The sequence below is a fragment of the Nerophis ophidion genome, linkage group LG13 (assembly GCF_033978795.1).
Source record: "Nerophis ophidion isolate RoL-2023_Sa linkage group LG13, RoL_Noph_v1.0, whole genome shotgun sequence".
NCBI classification, from domain to species: Eukaryota; Metazoa; Chordata; class Actinopteri; order Syngnathiformes; family Syngnathidae; genus Nerophis; species Nerophis ophidion.
This window is the reverse complement of record NC_084623.1, coordinates 38,313,005-38,336,779: the sequence shown is the minus strand read 5'-3', so window position 1 is coordinate 38,336,779 and position 23,775 is coordinate 38,313,005. Positions and strand designations below refer to the sequence as shown.

The following is a 23,775-nucleotide window of genomic DNA, read 5'->3' as shown; positions in this document are numbered from 1 at the left end:
CAGCAGACTGGGGTAGATCCTGCTGAAATTCTATGTATTGAATGAATAGAGAATCCTTTTAAATGGGGAAAAAAATAGTTTTTGAATCGAGAATCGTGTTGAATTGAAAAAAAATCGATTTTGAATCGAATCTTGACCCCAAGAATCGATATTGAATAGAATCGTGGGACACCCAAAGATTCGCAGCCCTAGTGTGCAGTGTGAACAGGGTTTTTCTTTCAATAATCTGTTAGTGAAAGAGCTGATAGGAACACTTTGCAAAAGACGTTTGGGTAGACTCTCAAATCTGTGTGTATGTCTTATCCCTTATAGTGGCTTATCAGATCAACAGCTAGAGGAGTAGAAGAGTAAATACAACTGGTCTAATAAGCAGCTTTCTACAACAGTGCTTTTGTCTTCATAGGAAAAAAGAGGTGAATTGGGATAGAATTGTAATATTTTAAGGACACAAACGTGCCTCATGTTGTTATGCTGAACACTTGGCATTAAAAGGGAAATCTACTATTTTGGGAATTTTGCTGTTCTGGAATCGTTCACAATCATTATGCGATACAAATATACAAATGTTGTTTTGTTTAATGCATTCTAACTTGTAAGTATATGCAAATAAAAGTCTGCTTACAACAGAGCCAATGGAAGGTCCTCTATTCCGCTCACAAAACCCAATAAATAACCATTCAAAAACCGCCAACAATATTCCATTTACTTTTTGTGACTTGAAGTATTAGTGATATTGTTATTATAAGCGCTAACGCAGACAAACTATTTATAGCGGCGCCGTGGCCACAAGCTTGTGTGCCAATATTAACATGGTGCTAAGCTGCTTTCTTGCTTCCTTGCTTGTGGACGTTTATTGTAGATCATAAATCATCCCTCTCACCTGGATAGTAGAAGGATGAGGACTTATTCTGACAATTCAGTACACTTTGACAACCAATTTATACCCACAAATGGCGGGAACGACACAAAAAGGCACTTGGTTCCACCCACCTTTTCTTCGCGAGGATTATGAGCTTTACGGGTCTATAACAAGATTCTGTCTATCGACATCCTAATGACGCCACACATTGTACAGTAAGTAATATTTTATTATGTTTGAGTAATAATCAGTGGTATCGTTGAAAAAAAAGCAAACTTTAATGCGCCGCATATGCGCTAAATGAGCAAAATACCTAAATAATAAATGTTTTTATGGATGCGGCTGTTACTCCAAACCCCGTTTCCGTATGAGTTGGGAATTTGTGTTAGATGTAAATATAAACGGAATACAATGATTTGCAAATCATTTTCAACCCATATTCAGTTGAATGCACTACAAAGACAACATATTTGATTTTCAAACTGATAAACATTGTTTTTTTTGGTTTTTTTGCAAATAATCATTAACTTTAGAATTTGATGCCAGCAACACGTGACAAAGAAGTTGGGAAATGTGGCAATAAATACTGATAAAGTTGAGAAATGCTCATCAAACACTTATATAGAACATCCCACAGGTGTGTAGGCTAATTGGGAACAGGTGGGTGCCATGATTTGGTATAAAAGCAGCTTCCATGTAATGCTAAGTAATTCACAAACAAGAATGGGGCGAGGGTCACCAATTTGTAAGGAAATTGTCGAACAGTTTTAGAACAACATTTCTCAACGAGCTATTGCAAGGAATTTAGGGATTTTACCATCTACGGTCCGTAAAATCATCAAAAAGTTCAGAGAATCTGGAGAAATCACTGCACGTAAGCGATGATATTACGGACCTTTGATCCCTCAGGCGGTACTGCATCAAAAACCGACATCAGTGTGTAAAGGATATCACCACACGGGCTCAGGAACACTTCATAAAACCACTTTCAGTAACTACAGTTAGTTGCTACATCTGTAAGTGCAAGTTAAAACTCTACTATGCAAAGCAAAACCCATTTATCATCAACACCAAGGAACGCCGCTGGCTTCGCTGGGCCCGAGCTCATCTAAAATGGACTGATGCAAAGTGGAAAAGTGTTCTGTGGTCTGACAAGTTCACATTTCAAATTATATTTGGAAACTGTGGATGTGGTGTCCTCCGGAACAAATAGGAAAAAAACCATCCAGATTGTTATAGGCGCAAAGTTCAAAAGCCAACATCTGTGATGGTATGGGGGTGTATTTGTGCCCAAGGCAATGGTAACTTACACATCTGTGAAGGCACCGTTAATGCTGAATGGTCCATACAGGTTTTGGAGCAACATACAGTATGTTGTCATCCAAGCAACGTTATCATGGATGCCCCTGCTTATTTCAGGAAGAAAATGCCAAGCCACGTGTTACAACAGCGTGGTTTGATAGTAAAAGAGTGTGGGTACTTTCCTGGCCTGCCTGCAGTCCAGACTTGTCTCCCATTGAAAATGTGTGGCCCATTATGAAGCATAAAATACGACAGCGGAGACCCCGGACTGTTTTACGACTAAAGCTCTACATAAAACAAGAATGAGAAAGAATTCCATTTTCAAAGTTTCAATAAATGGGTTGTACTTGTATAGCGCTTTTCTACCTTCAAGGTACTCAAAGCGCTTTGACACTACTTCCACATTTACCCATTCACACACACATTCACACACTGATGGAGGGAGCTGCCATGCAAGGCGCCAACAAGCACCCATCAGGAGCAAGGGTGAAGTGTCTTGCTCAGGACACAACAGACGTAACACAGTGGTGAACATGCCGTTTCCCAACTACTTTGGCACGTTTTGCAGCCAAGAAATTCAAAGTTAATTATTATTTGCAAGAAAAAACAAAGTTTACAAGTTTGAACATCAAATATCTTGTCGTTGTAGTGCATTCAATTGAATATGGGTTGAAAAGGATTTGCAAATCATTGTATTCCGTTTATATTTACATCTGAAACAACTTCCCAACTCAAATGGAAACGGGGTTTGTACATTACATATATACATCGTGTATATAAACCCTCCATGGAGGTGTTTGGATGTTTTTAAGTGCTTTATACGTAACATAGAGCGACCCCTATAGGCTCAATTGTAAGGAGATTTTTGATCGCATTTATTTCATATTTAAGAATGCATAAAAAAATCAAAAAATGTGTTCCTGTCTTAAAGAAGGATTGTGAACGACATGCAAAATTCCCCAAAAAATCTTTAGAATTTTTTGACTTCCCAAGGTTAATTTTAAAAAATTCATACAAAGAGAGACATGAACAACTGGGGACACAATCTACTACCCGCAGAGGTAGATGGTGCAGAATTTAATATGCTGAAGAAAAGTAATAATCCAGTCCATATTTCAACAAATACATTTTGAATCAGTGCCAAAGATTTTATTTCTGACTTGCAATGATGTGTGGTGTCGAGAAGTGTGGCCCTGTCTCCGATGATAGGAGACTCCTATTCTCCAATGTAGATTAAAATGAGGTAAATGTGTGAATTGGTGTTTGTCTCAAGGGCTACAGGAAAGCTGACAGAGATGAGGCCAAGTCCCAAATGAAAAAGTAATAAAAATGTGTCCCATCTATACGGAGCCCGAGAGACCCATCCTGCAATACGTCATCTGAGGGAGTAACTCTGAGAACACTAAAAGCACAGATAAGACTGTATCTGTTACACACACTATCTGTTCAGTGACACCTCCATGACTCATAAGCATGCTTGTTATCACAGAGCACTTCATTAAACCACTTCACACGCCCTCGTCTCGTACTACAAATGTCAAAATAATTAAATTTTGCATGGCTTTTTATAACAAGTACCTTCATTGCAGAACGGGTGGACTTGCATGAGCATCTGCTTATTAAAACGCACGAATGCTGGACAGAAAATACATTTCACTGACCCATTTGTTAGCAAACTAGCCAACCGATAATTAGAAAAACAAAGTAAACCAAACTTGCAGGGTTTTATTTGTTTTTGGTTCATGCAGAATAATACCAGCTTTGACAAAGCGGGACGAGAGGTTGTTCTTTCACACTAGCTTAAGACTGGGCAGGCATTACATGGAGGCACAGTAAATATTTTATTGCTGTATTTAGGTGTTAGGAGAGAAACCGATTAATCGATATATCAATAGATTGATTTATATTCCGATTCTGTTCATAACTTTTATGGACATAATTTCTAGGCGCAGTCAAGGCGTTGAGGGGTTCCGGTTTGGTGACTGCGGGATTAGGTCTCTGCTTTTTGCAGATGATGTGGTCCTGATGGCTTCATCTGACCGGGATCTTCAGCTCTCACTGGATCGGTTTGCAGCCGAGTGTGAAGCGACCGGAATTAGAATCAGCACCTCCAAGTCCGAGTCCATGGTTCTCGCCCGGAAAAGGGTGGAATGCCATCTCCGGGTTGGGGAGGAGACCCTGCCCCAAATGGAGGAGTTCAAGTACCTAGGAGTCTGGTTCACGAGTGAGGGAAGAGTGGATCGTGAGATCGACAGGCGGATCGGTGCGGCGTCTTCAGTAATGCGGACGCCGTACCGATCTGTTGTGGTGAAGAAGGAGCTGAGCCGGAAGGCAAAGCTCTCAATTTACCGGTTGATCTACGTTCCCATCCTCACCTATGGTCATGAGCTTTGGGTCATGACCGAAAGGATAAGATCACGGGTACAAGCGGCCGAAATGAGTTTCCTCCGCCGTGTGGCGGGGCTCTCCCTCAGAGATAGGGTGAGAAGCTCTGCCATCCGGGAGGAACTCAAAGTAAAGCCGCTGCTCCTCCACATCGAGAGGAGCCAGATGAGGTGGCTCGGGCATCTGGTCAGGATGCCACCCGAACGCCTCCCCAGGGAGGTGTTTAGGGCACGTCCAACCAGTAGGAGGCCACGGGGAAGACCCAGGACACTTTGGGAAGACTATGTCTCCCGGCTGGCCTGGGAACGCCTCGGGAGCTAGACGAAGTGGCTGGGGAGAGGGAAGTCTGGGTTTCCCTGCTTAGGCTGTTGCCCCCGCGACCCGACCTCGGATAAGCGGAAGAAGTTGGATGGATGGATGGATTTACAGGTATATTCCTAAATTTTAAGTGTGTCAATCTGTGCATCAATCCGAGATCATTTTAAAAGGGAATCGATCAATGTTATCGATACCAGAAAAAGGACAACATTGGATTTAAGAACTTATATGAATTTGAGCACTTTTAATGATAAGGACATAAAATGCTAAGGCTATGTGCCCGTTGATGCATCATCAAAACAAAAATGGCAGATACTGGTAGTCAAGAAAGGTGTCCTGTTCGGTGGTATGGGTCAGTAGTTCTTAGACTTAGAGTTAGACAAACTTGAATGATCCACGAGGGAAATTGTTCGACACAGTAGCTCAGTTACAATGATGGAAGGTGTAAGGATGGAAAGGACAATGCAGGTATGAATATTCTCATAAATTCTCAACCTTTTTTTCAGTGATGTACCCCCTTGTGAACATTTTTTTAACTCAAGTACCCCCTAATTAGAGCAAAGCATTTTTGGTTGAAAAAAAGAGATAAAGAAGTAAAATAAAGCACTATGTCATCAGTTTCTGATTTATTAAAGTGTATAACAGTGCTAAATATTGCTCATTTGTAGTGGTTCTTTCTTGAACTATTTGGAAAAAAATATATAAAATCACTAAAAACTTGTTGAAATATAAACAAGTGATTCAATTATAAAGATTTCTTCACATCGAAGTAATCATCAATTTAAAGTGCCCTCTTTGGGGATTGTAATAAAGATCCATCTGGATTCATGAACTTAATTCTAAACATTTCTTCACAAAAAAAGACATGAATTTTAACATCAATATTTATTGAACATGTCCACAAAAAATCCAGCTGTCAACACTGAATATTGCATTGTTGTATTTTTTTTTCACAGATTATGAACTTACATTGATATTTTGGTGAAGTATTATTCAATAAATATATTTATAAAAGACTTTTGAATTGTTGATATTTTTATAATATTTTGTAAAAATCTCACTTACCCCTTGGCATACCTTCAAGTAGCCCCAGGGGTACGCGTACCCCCATTTCAGAACCACTGGTCTGGATTATGCTTTTGTTGTATTCTGTTGTTTTGAACTCCCTTAGTTCCTGTTTCTTGGTGCACTCTTGTTTGTTTTGGTTGCCATGGTGACTTATGATTTTCACCTGCCGCTGGTGTTCGGACGCTCACCTGGCTCTGATCATGAGACTATTTAGACCGCCCTTGCCAGTCAGTTGGTCTGGCGACATTTTTTTGTTTTCATGCCATAGTTCATGCTGCTCCTTTCATGATTAGTTCACGCTGCTCTGTTCATGCCATAGTTCATGCTGCTCGCTGTTCATGCCAAGTAAGTGTTGTTTATTCATGCCACAGTTTAGTGAGTTTTGTTTCTTGTCCATAGTTGTGTCTCAGTTGTGTTTTTGCCACGTGCGCCTTTTTGTTTGTTCCTATTTTGATACGTAGCTCCATCCATCTATTTTCTACCGCTTAGTCCCTTTAGGGTCGCGAAGTGTGCTGGTGCCTATCTCAACTAGATGCGGACGGAAGGCGGCGTACACCCTGGACAAGTCGCCACCTCATCGCAGGGCCAACATAGATAGACAGACAACATCCACACTCACATTCACACACTTGGGCCAATTTGGTGTTGCCAATCAACCTATCTCCAGCTGCATGTCTTTAGAGGTGGGAGGAAGCCGGAGTACTCAGAGGGAACCCACGCAGTCACAAGGAGAACATGCAAATTCCACACAGAAAGATCCCGAGCCCGGGATTGAACAGAGGACTACTCAGGACCTTCGTATTGTGAGGCAGACGCACTAACCCCTTCCACCGTGCTGCCCCTATTTTGATAGCTATTGATTAAAAATGTTCCTACCTTTACGCCTGGTCCAGAGTAGTCTGTTTGCATCCTGTGAGAACAAACCCTGCAGCAAACTGCAAAAACCCCCATGTCTTGAAAAACAGTCATAACAAAGGCAAACGCCAAAAATGACAACACAAAAACATTCAGCTACAGCACGATCGCAAAAGCCACAACAAAGACAAAAGACACAACCTAAGGTGAACGCATGTCTACAACGCTAAATATACACTAAATATATCCTGTGATGTACCTCAGGGATCAATACTAGGAACAAAATTGTTCAATCTCCATATTTAAAGTTAGTATTGGGCTTTTCTGCTTTGGCTGCTGCCCCCATGACCCGACCTTGGATAAGCGAAAGAAAATGGATGGATGGATGGATGGATGGATAGAACAGTTACATTTTTAGAGCCAGCTGAATAAAAAAATATGGAATCACTCAATTCTCAGGGAAAAAAAAGGAATAGTGATAAACAATTTAACAAAAAAAACACTACAACACCTTGGCTGTACTTTGGTGGACCACCTCTGGCTTATATAACAACTTGCAGTCTCTGAGGCAGAGACTTTTAACGAGTGACAAACAGTACTCTTCATCAATCTTGCGCCAACTTTCTCTGATTGATGTTGTCTGATCAGCTATGCAGGCTGGAGTCTTGTCATGGACCATTTTCTTCAATTTCCACCACAGATTTTCAATTGGATTGAGATCCAAACTATTTGCAGGCAAAGGCATGACTTCTGTATCTCTCCTTAAAGAAAGTTTTGTTCTGTGGCTACACACATTAGCCTCTTGTAAAATGATGTCATCATTCCCAAACATCCTTTCGATTGATGAACTAAGGAAAGTGTCCAAATGTCAATGTAAACTCGTGCATATCATCAATGACTATGGAAATTGTCATGTTTTCTTCAGACAGTCGTCTTCATAAATCTCATTTGAACTATGCAGAGTTGCAGTAGCATCACCTTGCCCAATTCAGATTTGCGATTCATCACTGAATTTGACTTTAGTCCACGTTTGTTTTTCTTAGCCCATCGTAACCTTTTTTTTTTTCAGTTTTGTTGTTAATGACAGCTTTAGTTGAGCTTTTCTGTATTTAAATCCCATTTCCTTTAGGCGGTTTCTTACATTTCGCTCACAGACGGTGACTCCAGTTTTCACCCATTTGTTCTTAATTTGTTTAGCCGTGCATTTTTTCTTTTCAAGACATACTCCTTTACATGTTGTCTTGATGCTTTGATGTTTTCCTTGGTCTACCAGTATGCTTGCCTTGTAGAACCTTCCCACGTTGTTAGAACTTGGTGCAGATTTTAGACACTGATTGAACAATCAACATCTTTTGCAACACTGCGTGATGATTTACTGTGTTTCTCTCATTTGTTTCAATTGACATATATCGTGTTTGATCCATGATTCATGTCAATTCACCTGGTGCAACAGCTCTCCAAGCTGTGAAAACGCCTTTTAACTGCAGACCATCCGGACCAATGAACATATGTCATCTTATAAAGGTGTTAGCTTTAGAAATAAATACAGGTTCATACCAATTTTTTTTTTTTTTTTTTACTACTGTGATTGATCCAAAAATTAAACTCTTACTGACAACCAGAATTTATATTCTTGATTTATGTCTGTGTTTCATTAAAGCCAGGAAGTTGCCGTTTGAAAATACTAAAACATTTTCTCACGAATGTTATCTTTTTTTTATACAAAGTTTAACAACTGAAGGAACATCTGCCAAGTCTGGTGTTTCAATAGTTTTTTTTCTAGGGGTTTTATGTGCCATTTAGTCGTGGTGCAATTGGCGCATGAGCTTAATTTGCATTGCCGACAGTAAGTTGAGCCTCTTCATGTGAATGTTAGACCCCAAGGGTTCTGTCTGTTATTTCTTTGGATAGAATTTCAGTCGCATCCAAATTTTTAAGAGTGTCTCGTTTTGGAGGCGTTAAGATCTAGTGTGCTATTTGTGGTCCTGGTAGCTTCATCAAGCTTTGCTTTGCGTTAACAGTTTGAGTGTGAAGATTCTGGGATGAGACCGAGGACATCCAAATTGGAAGTTAGCTCTCAGCAGGCAGAGGGTGGATTCCATCCTCTCAGCTTGGAGTAAAATTTATCCTCAGGTGTCAGAAGTTCAAGTATCTCGTTATCTTGTTCACAGGTAGCATGCACGGGCGGAATAGGGCAACGCCTGCAGTAATTAGGTCGTATCAGACTGTTGTGTTGAAGAGAGACTGAGTCAGAATGATTGGACAAGGGGAGGAATGGACAGATTGTTTTGATCCGAAGTATATAATACAGTGAAAATATTAGAAGTTTAAAAAGAATAGGAAGTTGCTTTAACTCTCCAGGCTGGGCAATGTGTGTTTGAAGTGGATGACTGAAAAGAAGATATCGTTTTTAAAATAAAAATTATGCTTTAGAACAATAGCAATATACAGTTGCTTAAAACGGTCATATGGTGAATTCTATGACACTTCCTTGTGATCTACATACCATGCAATGTTGGTTTGTTGGTAAAAGGTTTGCATAGATTATGTTTTACAGACCTTCTTCTAGCCGCTTTCTGACCGTCTCCTCAGGATGTGCTGTTTTTTTTCAGGCGGTCTTATATACGTGCCTCCACTTCGACAGCATAGTAATTTTTAGCGCTTCCATATGGAGTTTACTGACAAATATAAGTTACAACTGTTGTGGCCTCAAAAAAATAAGAATCCAAATGCAGATCCGTAAAAAATCTCTATTTAATAACAAAAAACTCACTGGAGAAAATAAATCAGTTGTAACGAAAAATCAGCTCCAGGAAAACCGGGTCAAAAGTCTGTCCTCCACCTGAGGAAATACAAAAAACACGATTACAAAAAGTTCAGGGCAAAAGACAAAGTAAGTGAGCTCAGGGCTAGATTCTACCGCAGGCAACGGCCGAACTGGCACCGGCTGAGTGGATACCCAGGGTTTAAGTCTGGTGGTTGATTAGCACAGGTGGCAGCATACCTGGAACTAATGACAGGGTAGGAGACTTACAGACACAGGAGGGGAGGGGAGTAGGAAAACAAGAGGGGGGAAAAAAGCAGGAGAACTGCCCTTATGACAAGAACTATACACCACTGTGTATTACAAATGGCAACAGTGTAGGATGCATGTGCATGTATGAGCCAGTTTGCGCCATCAAAAAAGGATAGAAAATTTTTTTTTCATATATGGCGATATCTGCTGATGTTGCAGTTTGGAAAAAAAACACAAATCGCGCAAATTCCAAACGTCTCATTTGGTATAAAGCAGGGGTCTCAGACACGCGGCCCGAAGGCCGCAATTGGCGTTATTTTGCGGCCCACACCTTAATATGAAAGTTTAATGTTCGTGCGGCCCGCCAGTCTTATATGAATGGCGCTTGACAGCGTTGTGTGCGGAGCTGAAGTAGTCTACCAATCACGGTGTGGTGATTGGAAGATTGGCTCCCTGTTGGCTCCAGACAGAGACAATTTTTGCTATTTAGGTCCAAAATGGTTCTTTCATCGTTCTGAGTTGCCTACCCCTGCGTTAGTGGAAAAGCGGAAAATTAGTGAAAGCGACAGAAACGTTGCCCTGGCTGCAGTCACACCGCGACAGTTGTCTGTCAGTAATAACAGTCCCCGATAACCGGGACCAAATCAAAACGTTATTTTTTTTTTTTATTATTGTTTAATTTGCATTGCCTCACACGATGAACACTACATATATTTCTATATGACGCTGGATAACACTCCGGGAGCCGTCACTTTTTTGCGATCGCTATATTATACACCCCGTGCGTTGGTTGAGGTGGGCGGGGTTGGGGGCATGGGGGTGTATAAGATAGCCATGCAATATCATGGATACTTGGGATTCTGGGTAATTGTTATGTTGCGTTTATGTTGTGTTACTGTGAGGATGTTCTCCCGAAATGTGTTTGTTATTCTTGTTTGGTGTGGGTTCACATTGTGGCGCATATTAGTAAGAGTGTTAAGGTTGTTTATATCACAACCTTCAGTGTAACTTGTATCACCAAGTATGCCTTGCAATCTCAGACGTGTGACGACAGAAGCAGCAAATTGCATGCGTCCGGCCGGCACGCAGATAGCATGGCGTAAAGGCGGGCGCGATGACATGTTGTAGAGGACGTCAAAAGTAAAGCCATCATGGCACGCCTTCAATATTGTAGTCCGAGTGAAAATGGGAGAATGTTAACCCCGGGTGATGTCCGGGAGAGGCACCAAAACACTCGGGGGGGGGCTTCGGCGATTATGCAGCTGAGCCACATTAGAATGGCTAAAGAGCCGCATGCGGCTCCAGAGCCGCTGGTTGCCGACCCCTGAATTAGCCTAACATGCATGTTTATGGATGCAGGAGGAAGCTATTTGGAGAAAGTCTATGCAAGCATGAGGAAAAATGCAAACCCCACACAGATGTTCCTGCAGAGCTTCAGATCTCATTACTGTGAGGCAGATGTCGTAACCACAATGTCACTGTACACTGTACACTGCTCTCATATTCTAAATATAGTTAGATTAGACTTAGACAAACTTTATTGATCAACAAGGGAAAATTGATCAATGTATGCAGAGATGTATTCCTTAAATTGACTGTTTGTGACTCTCTCCTGATTAGGTAACATCCGGAACACAGAGAAGCTGAGCTATGACCGAGAGCAACAGTATGAGATCCAGGTGATTGCCTGGGACTGCGGTCAGAAGAGAGCTTTGCACAGCGTCTCCGTCCGCATTGACGTCAAACCTGTCTGCAAACCCGGCTGGCAAGGTGAGCTGTCTTTTTGCTTTTTGCTTGTGTGTGTGTACACAAATATTGTGTGTTTGTACATTGGGAAATGCAGATGCCTTTGTTTGTGTGTGATCAGTTGTCTCAAGCGCACAAGAGACTTGTGGTTTTGTGGGAAGCATTGTGGCACGAGGGGTTTGTACTTTTTTTTATAACCTTCCTCAAAATGTGCTTAATGAAGTATTTATTTTAGTGGAGTATTTTTTTTCCAATTTGTAATCAATTCAGTGTAGAGATCAAAAAGCCACCAAACAGTACTGACTGATTTCGGTGACAAAACACGTAATCAGCCAATGTCAAAAATAAATGTAGCCATGCTAACCAAGTGGAGCGGCGATGAGGAGAAGGTGAGAGCAAAGCAAACTGTTTTTTTATTATAGCTGCCCATTGTATCAACTATTGTAAGTGCAATGGTGCAAGGTCAGCTTTTTTTTACTGTCAACAGTCTTGTCTTTAGTTAAAAACAGCTCTCGTTTTCCCACCAGTCAAACACATCCAAAATAGAGATGTCTAAAAAAATTGTGTAAAAAATTTGTGTTGTCCCGATACCAATATTTTAGTACAGGTACCAGTACCAAAATGTATTTTGATACTTTTCGGTACTTTCGATATTTTTCTAAACAAAGCAGACCACAGAAAATTGCATTATTGACCTTATTTTAACAAAAAATCTTGAGGTACATTAAACATATGTTTCTTATTGCAAATTTGTCCTTGAATAAACTAGTGAACATACAAGACATACAACTTGTCTTTTAGTGGTAAATAAGCAAACAAAGGCTCCTAATTTAGCTGCTGGCATATGCAGTAACATTTTGTCATCTTCCATTCTATTATTTTGTCAAATTTATTAAGGACAAATGGTAGAAAATGTATTATTAATCTACTTGTTCACTTACTGTTAATGCCTGCTTACTTTCTCTTTTAACATGTTCTATCTACAATTCTGCTAAAATGTAATAATCACTTATTCTTCTGTTGTTTGGATGCATTACATTGGTTCTGGATGATACCACAAATGTAGGTATCAATAGGTACCAAGTCGTTACAGGATCATACATTGGTCATATTCAAAGTCCTCATGTGTACAGGGATATATTTCCTGAGTTTATGAACATAATAAACATATTTAAAAAAACGAAAAAAGATTTTGTGATGCTAATAAATATCAATCTAATCCTAGTAGTATTGACTGGATACACTCCTGTACTTGGTATCATAACAATGGATGTGAAGTGTTGCTTCACAAATGGCGTTTGTTTACATTGTGACGCCGGTGAGCTACGGTGTGTAGTGAAGCATGTTTAGCTATTCCTCGTCCTGCAGGGATGATACTTGTACTTGACCAGTACGTTTTATGTATATAGTCCCAAATATGATTCATTACTACTGTGGTACTATACCAATACCGCTATACTGTACAACTCTACTCTATATTAAATGTTGGTCAATATTCCCCTTCATTACATTAAAAGTGTTGGGATCAGTGATAGTCATGGCTTGGCTCACCAAACTTTAATGTGCAGCTCGCATGATAGTTCTAACAACGTGATATATATATCTTAGGGATGTCAAAAATAACGAGTCCAATCGTGGGACTAATTACAAAAGATCATCGCATTAATCGTCTATATACACAGGTTAATCACACAATTTATTTTGAGTGTACATGTACTTTACTGTGGATCGTTACTTGAAAGGCAGCACCGTGTGCTATACTTGCTATATACTTATTTTACAGAGAAATTTACCAATTAATTAATTAAAATAGGTGGCTAACTAAATACTTGTTTGCCCCACTTGTGTGTGTGTGTATATACATGTCCAGACTGTGGACTATGGGGCAGTTTACTGCATGGATAGTTTTCCTGAGATGAAAAAAAGACTGGACTGGACATGACGTGAAGGTGAATACATGGTTGAATATATCTATAAAAAAGTGCAAACAAAAGACGCGCACAAGGCGGAGAACAAACTTGGCTAAGAAAAAAAAACTACCACAAAGGCAAAACTATGGACATGAAACACAAGACTCGCTAAATGTGACATGAATTAAGAAAACTTACTTGGAAAGAAAAGAGCAGAGCAGCATGAACTATGAAATGGCATGAAGCAGTAAACATGGCATGAATCAGAGTGATACATAAACAGAGTGATGACGCCAGAATGACCAGCAGAAAGTGACAGGCTTAAATAGTCTCTGTGATTAAAACCAGGTGCGTGAGTCCAACACGTGAGACAGGTGAAACTAATTGGTCGCCAAAACAAGGGAGTGAAAAAACAGGAACTAACTGAGTCTTGACGTAACAGGACATAACCAAACAAAACATGATTACAAGACATGACTATATATATATATATATATATATATATATATATATATATATATATATATATATATATATAGAGAGAGAGAGAGAGAGAGAGAGAGAGAGATAGATAGATAGATAGATCTGACATATATACATACATATGTTATATATACATATATGTAATGTGTATATATCCATCCATCCCATCCATTTCCTACCGCTTATTCCCTTCTTGGGGTCGCGGGGGGCGCTGGCGCCTATCTCAGCTACAATCGGGCGGAAGGCAGGGTACACCCTGGACAAGTCGCCACCTCATCGCAGGGCCAACACAAATAGACAGACAACATTCACACTCACATTCACACACTAGGGCCAATTTAGTGTTGCCAATCAACCTATCCCCAGGTGCATGTCTTTGGAGATATATATATATAAATATATATATGTATATCATATCGTGTTGTTGTTTTTTTAACCCAATGTGACCTACAAGTCAAAAAGTTGTGTTTCTGTATGACAGTGAGGCGTACACATATTGGGAGGACGGGCTTGATCCATAAATCAGTCATTTCCATACCAAGGATAAAATCAGTAAATGATCGATTGAATCACTATTTTAGTTTTCACAAAATAATTTTGAATGTTTTTGTTTGTTTTGTTTTGTTTGTAAATTCTCATTTGTAAAGTTCCTGGACACAAGAAGACTATTATGGCAAAAAACTGAACATTGAAATGAAAAAAGTAGATAACAGTTTTGGGTTTTGTTTGGCATTGTGAACCTTTAACTTTTTTTTGCTCAAATAATTGTATGTATTTAGAGAGAATAGGGAGCTAATTTAAATAGTGTTGTTATGTTTTGTTATCATCCTGTGTTTATTTCTGATTATAATAGTGATAACAATTAAAAGTTAATACATGCGATATGTACTGGCCGATCTTACTTAAGGATGATTGTTATCGCAATCTGCAGCATAAAGCCCTTTTTGCAACACCCTCTATTTTTCTGTTTCTTTGCTTTCCCATTTAAAGCCTTCCTCGCCTTTTCAATCCCCCATTCCCTGAATAATCATCTTGTCAAGTTTCCCTGCTGTGATCAACATCACTTTAGAAAGAGCTCCCTGACATATGAAGATGGCGCTCGAGAGAGCTGTCACGGCACCTCTAACAAGAGCAATGCAAAGAGACAAGTGTCTGCTTTGAGCCTCACAACTCCAAACCAGAAACACACCCTGTCTGCGAACGCAATACAACAATGAAACACGCAATGGCAGATAAACACGTGTAGACGTGTGTCATCTGCGCAATGACAGCGTCACTAATGTCACATCTCCAGAAGAGTTGATGGTACGATTGCAACTACCGTATTTTTCGGACTATAAGTCGCAGTTTTTTTCATAGTTTGGCCGGGGGTGCGACTTATACTCGGGAGCGACTTATGTGTGAAATTATTAACACATTACCGTAAAATACCAAATAATATTATTTAGCTCATTCACGTAAGAGACTAGACGTATAAGATTTCATAGAATTTATCGATTAGGAGTGACAGATTGTTTGGTAAACGTAAACGCATGTTCTATATGTTATAGTTATTTGAATGACTCTTACCATAATATGTTACGTTAACATACCAGGCACCTTCTCAGTTGGTTATTTATGCGTCATATAACATACACTTATTCAGCTTTTTGTTCACTATTCTTCATTTATTTAAAATTGCTTTTCAAATGTCTATTCTTGGTGTTGGGTTTTATCAAATACATTTCCCCCAAAAATGCGACTTATACTCCAGTGCGACTTATATATGTTTTTTTTCCATCTTTATTATGCATTTTTGGCAGGTGAGACTTCTACTCCGGAGCGACTTATACTCTGAAAAATACATTACTCGTCGACAGAAATCGATAACACAATTTGTCGCTGAAATTTTTTTCTTTCCGATAGTCGTAATGTCATTACGCATGACTCAAGTGCGTGAGTCATTGCAGTCAATGCAACACTGCTTGTGAAATAATCAAAAGGCATTGGAATATTTCACCTAAAACACATCGAAAACACAAATAACTTGCTTGAATTGCAAAGCAGACCTTGTTTTCTTAAATAATTTACGTCTGTAATGCGGGAACTTTTAAAGTGCAGGCACGTCGGATATCTCCAACCCTCCACGGTAGGATAAGTAGCTGGTGAGCCAGCTATCTAACAACAGAGAGACAATGAAGTGAAGCGAAGTGAAGTGAATTATATTTATATAGCGCTTTTTCTCTAGTGACACAAAGCGCTTTACATAGTGAAACCCAACATCTAAGTTACATTCAAACCAGTGTGGGCGGCACTGGGAGCAGGTGGGTAAAGTTTCTTGCCCAAGGACACAACGGCAGTGACTAGGATGGCAGAAGCGGGGATCGAACCTGGAACCCTCAAGTTGCTGGCACGGCCACTCTACCAACTGAGCTTTACCTCCGACAGTAAAAAGGTTTCTCACTATAATCCCATTGGGTTGAGTTTGTTCATGCCCTGATGTGGGATCTGAGCCGAGGTTGTCGTTTTGGCTTGTGCAGCCCTTTGAGACACTTGTGATTTAGGGCTGTATAAATAAACTTTAATTGATTGATCAATTGTAAATATAGCTTTAACTATGGTAAATAGTCTGTATTTATATAGCGCTTTACTATACCTGCACGATTATACGTCACATTCACCCATTCACACACATACCCACACTGATGGGGGAAGCTGTGCGGCAAGGCACTGACCACGACCCATCAGGAGCAAGGTGAGTAACGAGTCCTGCCCAAGGACACAACCACCGTGACTTGGATGGCAGACGCTGGTTGTGAACCAGGAACCCTAAAGTCGCTTGCACGGCTGCTACACCGCCTACTATCATTTTATTTGTATTGATTGATTGAAACTTTTATTAGTAGATTGCACAGTTCAGTACATATTCCGTAAAATTGACCACTAAATGGGTACACCCGAATAGGTTTTTCAACTTGTTTAGGTCGGGGTCCACGTTAATCAATTCATGGTACAAATATATACTATCAGCATAATACAGTCATCACACAAGTTAATCATCATAGTATATACGTTGAATTATTTACATTATTTACAATCCGGGGGGTGGGATGAGGAGCTTTGGTTGATATCAGTACATCAGTCATCAACAATTGCATCAACAGAGAAATGGACTTTGAAACAGTGTAGGTCTTACTTAGTAGGATATGTACAGCCAGCAGAGGACATAGTGAGTTCAGTTAGCATAAGAGGAAGTAAATACATTAGAAATACCATCCATCCATCCATTTCCTACCGCTTATTCCCTTTGGGGTCGCGGAGGGCGCTGGTGCCTATCTCAACTACAATCGGGCATAAGGCGGGGTTAACATTTATAATACATTTGATTATTTACATTAGGTTATTTACAATCCGGGGAGATGGGATGTGAATGGAGGAGGGTATTAGTAAAGGGTTGAAGTTGACTGGAAGTGTTGTTTTGGAGCGGTTTTGAAGGAATATAGAGATGCACTTACTTTTACACCTGTTAGGAGTGCATTCCACATTGATGTGGCATAGAAAGAGAATGAGTTAAGACCTTTGTTAGATGGGAATCTGGGTTTAGTGCGGTTTGTGGAGCTCCCCCTGGTGTTGTGGTTATGGCGGTTGAGGAAGTAGTTTGACATGTACTTCGGTATCAGGGAGGTGTAGCGGATTTTATCAACTAAAATCAGCCAATCGTCCCCCAGCTAACCCTTGTCTATATACTGATCATGTTATTCTCATTTATTTATTTTTTTTGTAATTATATTTTTATTGTGTTATTTAATATTTTATTTATTGCCATTATTACTACTCCTATTCTCTAAATATTATGTTTGTATTAGGTTTTTAATGTATTGTTTATATTTAATTTTCACATATTGTTCTAATTAATTTCATATTAATATTATTAATTTTGGATGGTGTTAATTTAATTATTCTTCAGTGTGAAAGCCTCAAAGGTGTCATTTTTCCTTAATCCTCAGTGCCATGGCAATTTTAGTTTTTGTCAATAGTGCTCTGTGTTTTCATCTCTTCTTTCAATTTTTTTTTTTTTGTAAAGCACTTTGTGCTGCCACTTGCCTGCGCATGGAAAGTGCTATACAAATAAAGTTTGATTGATTGTTTGACTGATTGACTGTGTTGCGCTTATTAAACACATCATCATCACAATGTATATTGTTTTTGAGTAAGCTCGATAGCTGTGGCGTTGTTGTGTTGTTTGTTTTTATTGCTACTATTTTTACTGTCCTGTGTTTACATAAAAAAATACATGCTTTGTTTTTACCTGCACTTCCCCTTCATTTTTAAGTTGACGATCGTTCAATAATATTTTTATTATTTTTGTTGCAGCCTATTGAGCAGCACAGTTCAAAATAAATAGTTCATAGTCCTCTTGGCGCTGGTAAACTTACCGACTTAATTTCCATTTATAGTCGGTTAATTGAGTGGCCGTGCTAGCAACTTGAGGGTTCCAGGTTCGATCCCCGGCTTCCGCCATCCTAGTCAATGCCGTTGTGTCCTTGGGCAGGACACTTTACTGTACCCACCCGCTCCCAGTGTCACCCACACTGGTTTAAATGTAACTTAGATATTGGGTTTCACTATGTAAAGTGCCTTGAGCCACTAGAGAAAAAGCGCTATATAAATATAATTCACTTCACTTCACCACCTGACACCTAAGGAGTGCCACTGGACAATGAGTTGACAACCTGTGTCTCTTAGCTCATTGACCAGTGTGGTTGTGCCCAATTTCCCCCCGATTTTTCATATGTGAGCAGACGTGCACACTGTTATGCGCTTATCTTTTTATTCGAGTTTGTGCGTGGCCTAGATTTGCCGTGCGCAGAGGACGCGTGAGCAGTGTGCAATTGCACAGGTGCGTTTCTATAGAGGGAACGTTGGTTGTGCCAGTGAACATTAGTGAGACCTTTAGATCTTGCACCAAACGTCAAGTTATAGGTTAAGAATAGAGCTAAAAGCCATAGCTATGGCTTTTAGCACAATTCATGGCACTCTAGTGTTGTCACGATACCAATATTTTGATACCAGTACCAAAATGATTTGCATACATTTTGGTACTTTTCGGTACTTTTCTAAATAAAGGGGACCACAAAAAATTGCTTTGTTGGCTTTATTTAAACAAAAAATCTTACGGTACATCAAACATATGTTTCTTATTGCAAGTTTGTCCTTAAATAAAATAGTGAACATACAAGACAACTTGTCTTTTATTTGTAAGTAAGCAAACAAAGCCTCCGAAATTTGCCTGCTGACATATTCTATTATTTTGTCAAAATTATGATGGACAAGTGGTATAAAATGAATTATTAATCTACTTTTTCATTTACTGTTAATATATGCTTACTTTCTCTTTTAACATGTTCTATCTACAGGTCTGTTAAAATGTAATGACCACTTATTCTTCTGTCGTTCGATATTTAACATTAGTTGTGGATGATACCACAAATTTATCAGTCTGATTGGTTCTTTTCCTCATTGGTCCGGAGGACACAACATCCATAGTTTCCAAAGACATTTTAAAATGCGGATTTGTCAGACCACAGAACCCTTTTACACTTTGCATCAGTCCATCTTAGATGCGCTCGGGCTCAGCGAAGCCGGCAGCGTTTCTGGGTGTTGTTGATAAATGGCTTTGGCTTTGCATAGTAGAGTTTTAACTTGCAGTTAAAGATGTAGCGACAAACTGTGTACTGACAGTTGTTTTCTGAAGTGTTACTAATCAATCCGATACCAACTCGTTACAGGATCATAGTCTCGTCATATTCAAAGTCCTCATGTGTACAGGGACATATTTCCTGAGTTTATAAACATAATATAAATTCAAAAATAACAAAAGAAGTTGTGATGCCAAAACATATTGACATAATCATTGTTAGCCTAAAAACATCTCAATCTTAATTTATAAACCCATGACTGAATCAGAGCTATTATACAGGTGTGTGCTTCATATTCGGATTAGTCTACGAATCGTTATAGTTGATGAATACTCGACTCTTAAAATAGTCGTTAGTTGCAGCCCTAGTTGTTGGTAAGATGGTAATGTAAACTAGTAAAAACTGTAAACATCAATCAATCAATCAATCAATGATTATTTATATAGCCCTAAATCACTAGTGTCTCAAAGGGCTGCACAAACCACAACGACATCCTCAGTAGAGCCCACATAAAGGCAAGGAAAACTCACACCCAGTGGGACGTCGGTGACTATGATGACTATGAGAAACCTTGGAGAGGACCGCATATGTGGGCAACCTCCCTTCCCCTGCCTACCCCCTCTCTAGGGGAACCGAAAGCAATGGATGTCGAGCGGGTCTAACATGATACTGTGAAAGTTCAATCCATAGTAGATCCAACACAACCGTGAGAGTTAACAACACCACAAGACATATACGGACACATTACAAGCACTTTTCAGTAAAAACACCAACAGTGTGAACTGGGACTTGATGAGTTAGTCGCAATAGACCGGTGGTTCTCAAATGGGGGTACGTGTACCCATGGGGTTACTTGACGGAATGCCAAGGGGTACGTGAGATTTTTTTTTAAATATTCTAAAAATAGCAACAATTCAAAAATCATTTATAAATATATTCATTGAATGCTACTTCAATAATATATGAATGTAAGTTCATAAACTGTGAAAAGAAATGCAACGATGCAATATGACAGCTAGATTTTTTGTGGTCATGTTCCATAAATATTGATATTAAAGATCCATCCATGCATCCATTTTCTACCGCTTGTCCCTCTCTGGGTCGCGGGGGGTGCTGGAGCCTGGACAACATGTTTTGCTTTAATTAAGTTCTGCAATCCGCTTTTTCACTTGGAGTTTGGAAGTACTAAATAGATAGGCCAGGGACAGAAAAACAATGTAAATGGGCCTGGATTTTAAAGGCCTACTGAAAAGAGATTTTCTTATTTAACGGGGATAGCATGGCCATTCTATGTGTCATACTTGATCATTTCGCGATATTGCCATATTTTTGCTGAAAGGATTTAGTAGAGAACAACCACGATAAAATTCGCAACTTTTGGTCGCTAAAAGAAAAGCCCTATCTTTACCGGAAGTCGCAGACAATGACGTCACCCGTTGATGGCTGCTCACATCCTCACATTGTTTCTAATGGGAGCCTCCAACAAAAAGTGCTTTTCGGACCGAGAAAACGACAATTTCCCCATTAATTTGAGTGAGGATGAAAGATTCGTGTTTGAGGATATTGATAGCGACGGACTAGAAAAAAAAACGCGATTGCATTGGGACGGATTCAGATGTTTTTAGACACATTTACTAGGATAATTCTGGGAAATCCCTTATCTTTGTATTGTGTTGCTAGTGTTTTAGTGAGTTTAAAAGTACTTGATAGTCGGAGGTATGTCCACGGGTGTCTTGAGGCCAGTGTCTCAGGGTAGTCGACGTCAGCTTTATTGACGGTGCAAGCTCAGCTGATCTCCGGTAAGAAGTTACTTTTTACCACAATTTTCTCACCGAAACCCGCTGGTTGACATTTGGTCGGGATCCATGTTCGCTTGACCGCTCTGATCCATAGTTAAGTTTCACCTCAAGGACTTTTAAACAAGGAATCACCGTGTGTTTGTGTGGCTAAAGGCTACATTTTCCGAACTCCATCTTTCTACTTTGACTTCTCCAATATTAATTGAACAAATTGCAAAAGATTCAGCAACACAGATCTCCAAAATACTGTGTAATTATGCGGTTAAAGCGGACGACTTTTAGCTGTGTGTGTGTGCAGCGCTAATATTTCCTAACAGTCCGTGACGTCACGCGTACACGTCATGATTACGCGACGTTTTCAAGAAGAAACTCCCGGGAAATTTAAAATTGCAATTTAGTAAACTAAAAAGGCCGTATTGGCATGTGTTGCAATGTTAATATTTCATCATTGATATATAAACTATCAGACTGCGTGGTGGGTAGTAGTGGGTTTCAGTAGGCCTTTAAGCGATTGTTAACTGGAGTACTTTGCAGTTTATGGAAAACTGCACAACAATTCAGGTCACGGAATCAAACAATGTAACATCAAAAAAAGACACAATGAAAGAAAACAGTCAATGCGTTCCTCATTTGTTTCCAGTTTTAATATTAGCACATCAAGGTTGTTCCACATCTAGGTGACAGAACGTGGCACCCTGCTGTGACGTGTCTATTTCTGTACTTCATGCCAAAGGGTTAAGAAAATACAAACAAGGTGGGAAGCGAGTGTAAATACAAACAACAAGTACTTTAAAAGGAACCGTGTTGATGCAGACACTTAGGAGACTCGGCGACAACTTGAAAGCCAGACACACACCAGACATCGTCATGCATCCTAATTGTAGCGATGAAGGTGGTTTTAAAGCCACATGCACGTGTTCTGACTTGCAAAGTGTAAGACCGATGTTCCTGTCATCCGTCGTCTGTCCAATAATTTTGTAATATATTTGTGTATGTTTGTCAGCTACAGATTTTTAGATGTGCATATTCAAAACATACTGGGGATACACTCTTGGTGATGAAAGGGCAGTTGTCTCTTCAAGCCATGTTTGGCAGCAGCGATGAAGACAAGGATGCAGAAGCAGAAGTAAATGCCACAGCCACAGATTAAGGGATTCTAATGGGCCTTGGGGCTGTTGTAGGATTGGAGCATGGGTTTTTCAAAATGTGAGACATGTCTGCCGCTTGGGTGCATGGCGCTAAAGCATTTCAGGTGAGGCTGGGGAGTGACTGGAATACCTGCAGTGAGTATAAAAAAAATGACTGAGAACCGGCGTTCTCTGCAGTAAACATTTGTTGTTTGGCTTTTTGGACAGAGGGACAAAATATTAGACTTTGAAAATCTCTGTATCAGAGGACAAGTTTAACAAACTTGAAATATGGTGTAAAATATATGATCAAAATATATCGGATCAATGTTGATATCAATCAATCAATCAATCAATGTTTACTTATATAGCCCTAAATCATTAGTGTCTCAAAGGGCTGCACAAACCACAACACAAACCACTACGATATCCTCGGTAGGCCCACATAAGGGCAATGAAAACTCACACCCAGTGGGACGTCGGTGACAATGATGACTATGAGAACCTTGGAGAGGACGAAAGCAATGGATGTCGAGCGGGTATAACATGATACTGTGAAAGTTCATCCATAATGGATCCAACACAGCCGCGAGAGTCCAGTCCAAAGCGGATCTAAAAAGGGAGTCTAAAAAGGGAGTCTATTTAAAGGCTAGAGTATACAAATGAGTTTTAAGGTGAGACTTAAATGCTTCTACTGAGGTAGCATCTCAAACTGTTACCGGGAGGGCATTCCAGAGTACTGGAGCCCGAAATGAAACCGCAGACTTTTTTTGGGCTTTGGGAATCACTAATAAGCCGGAGTCCTTTGAACGCAGATTTCTTGCCGGGACATATGGTACAATACAATCGGCAAGATAGGCTGGAGCTAGACCGTGTAGTATTTTATACGTAATTAGTAAAACCTTAAAGTCACATCTTAAGTGCACAGGAAGCCAGTGCAGGTGAGCCAGTACAGGCGTAATGTGATCAAACTTTCTTGTTCTTGTCAAAAGTCTAGCAGCCGCATTTTGTACCAACTGTAATCTTTTAATGCTAGACATTTGGATACCCGAAAATAATACGTTACAGTAATCGAGGCGAGACGTAACAAACGCATGTATAATGATCTCAGCGTCTTTAGTGGACAGAATGGAGCGAAATTTTTGCGATATTACGGAGATGAAAGAAGGCCGTTTTAGTAACTCTTTTAATGTGGTCATATGCTCATATTCAATGTCCTCATGTGTCCA

General features: G+C 39.8%; 1 protein-coding gene across 1 annotated transcript in view; it reads left to right on the top strand.

Annotated features, from left to right (window-relative positions):
- LOC133564517 (calsyntenin-2-like) overlaps positions 1–23,775 on the top strand; it is a 700,915-nt gene that overhangs the window by 456,494 nt on the left and 220,646 nt on the right. The window contains exon 5 of the mRNA XM_061918874.1: positions 11,424–11,573. Within this exon, the coding sequence (XP_061774858.1) occupies positions 11,424–11,573 (150 nt within the window). The remainder of the gene's footprint in view (positions 1–11,423; positions 11,574–23,775) is intronic.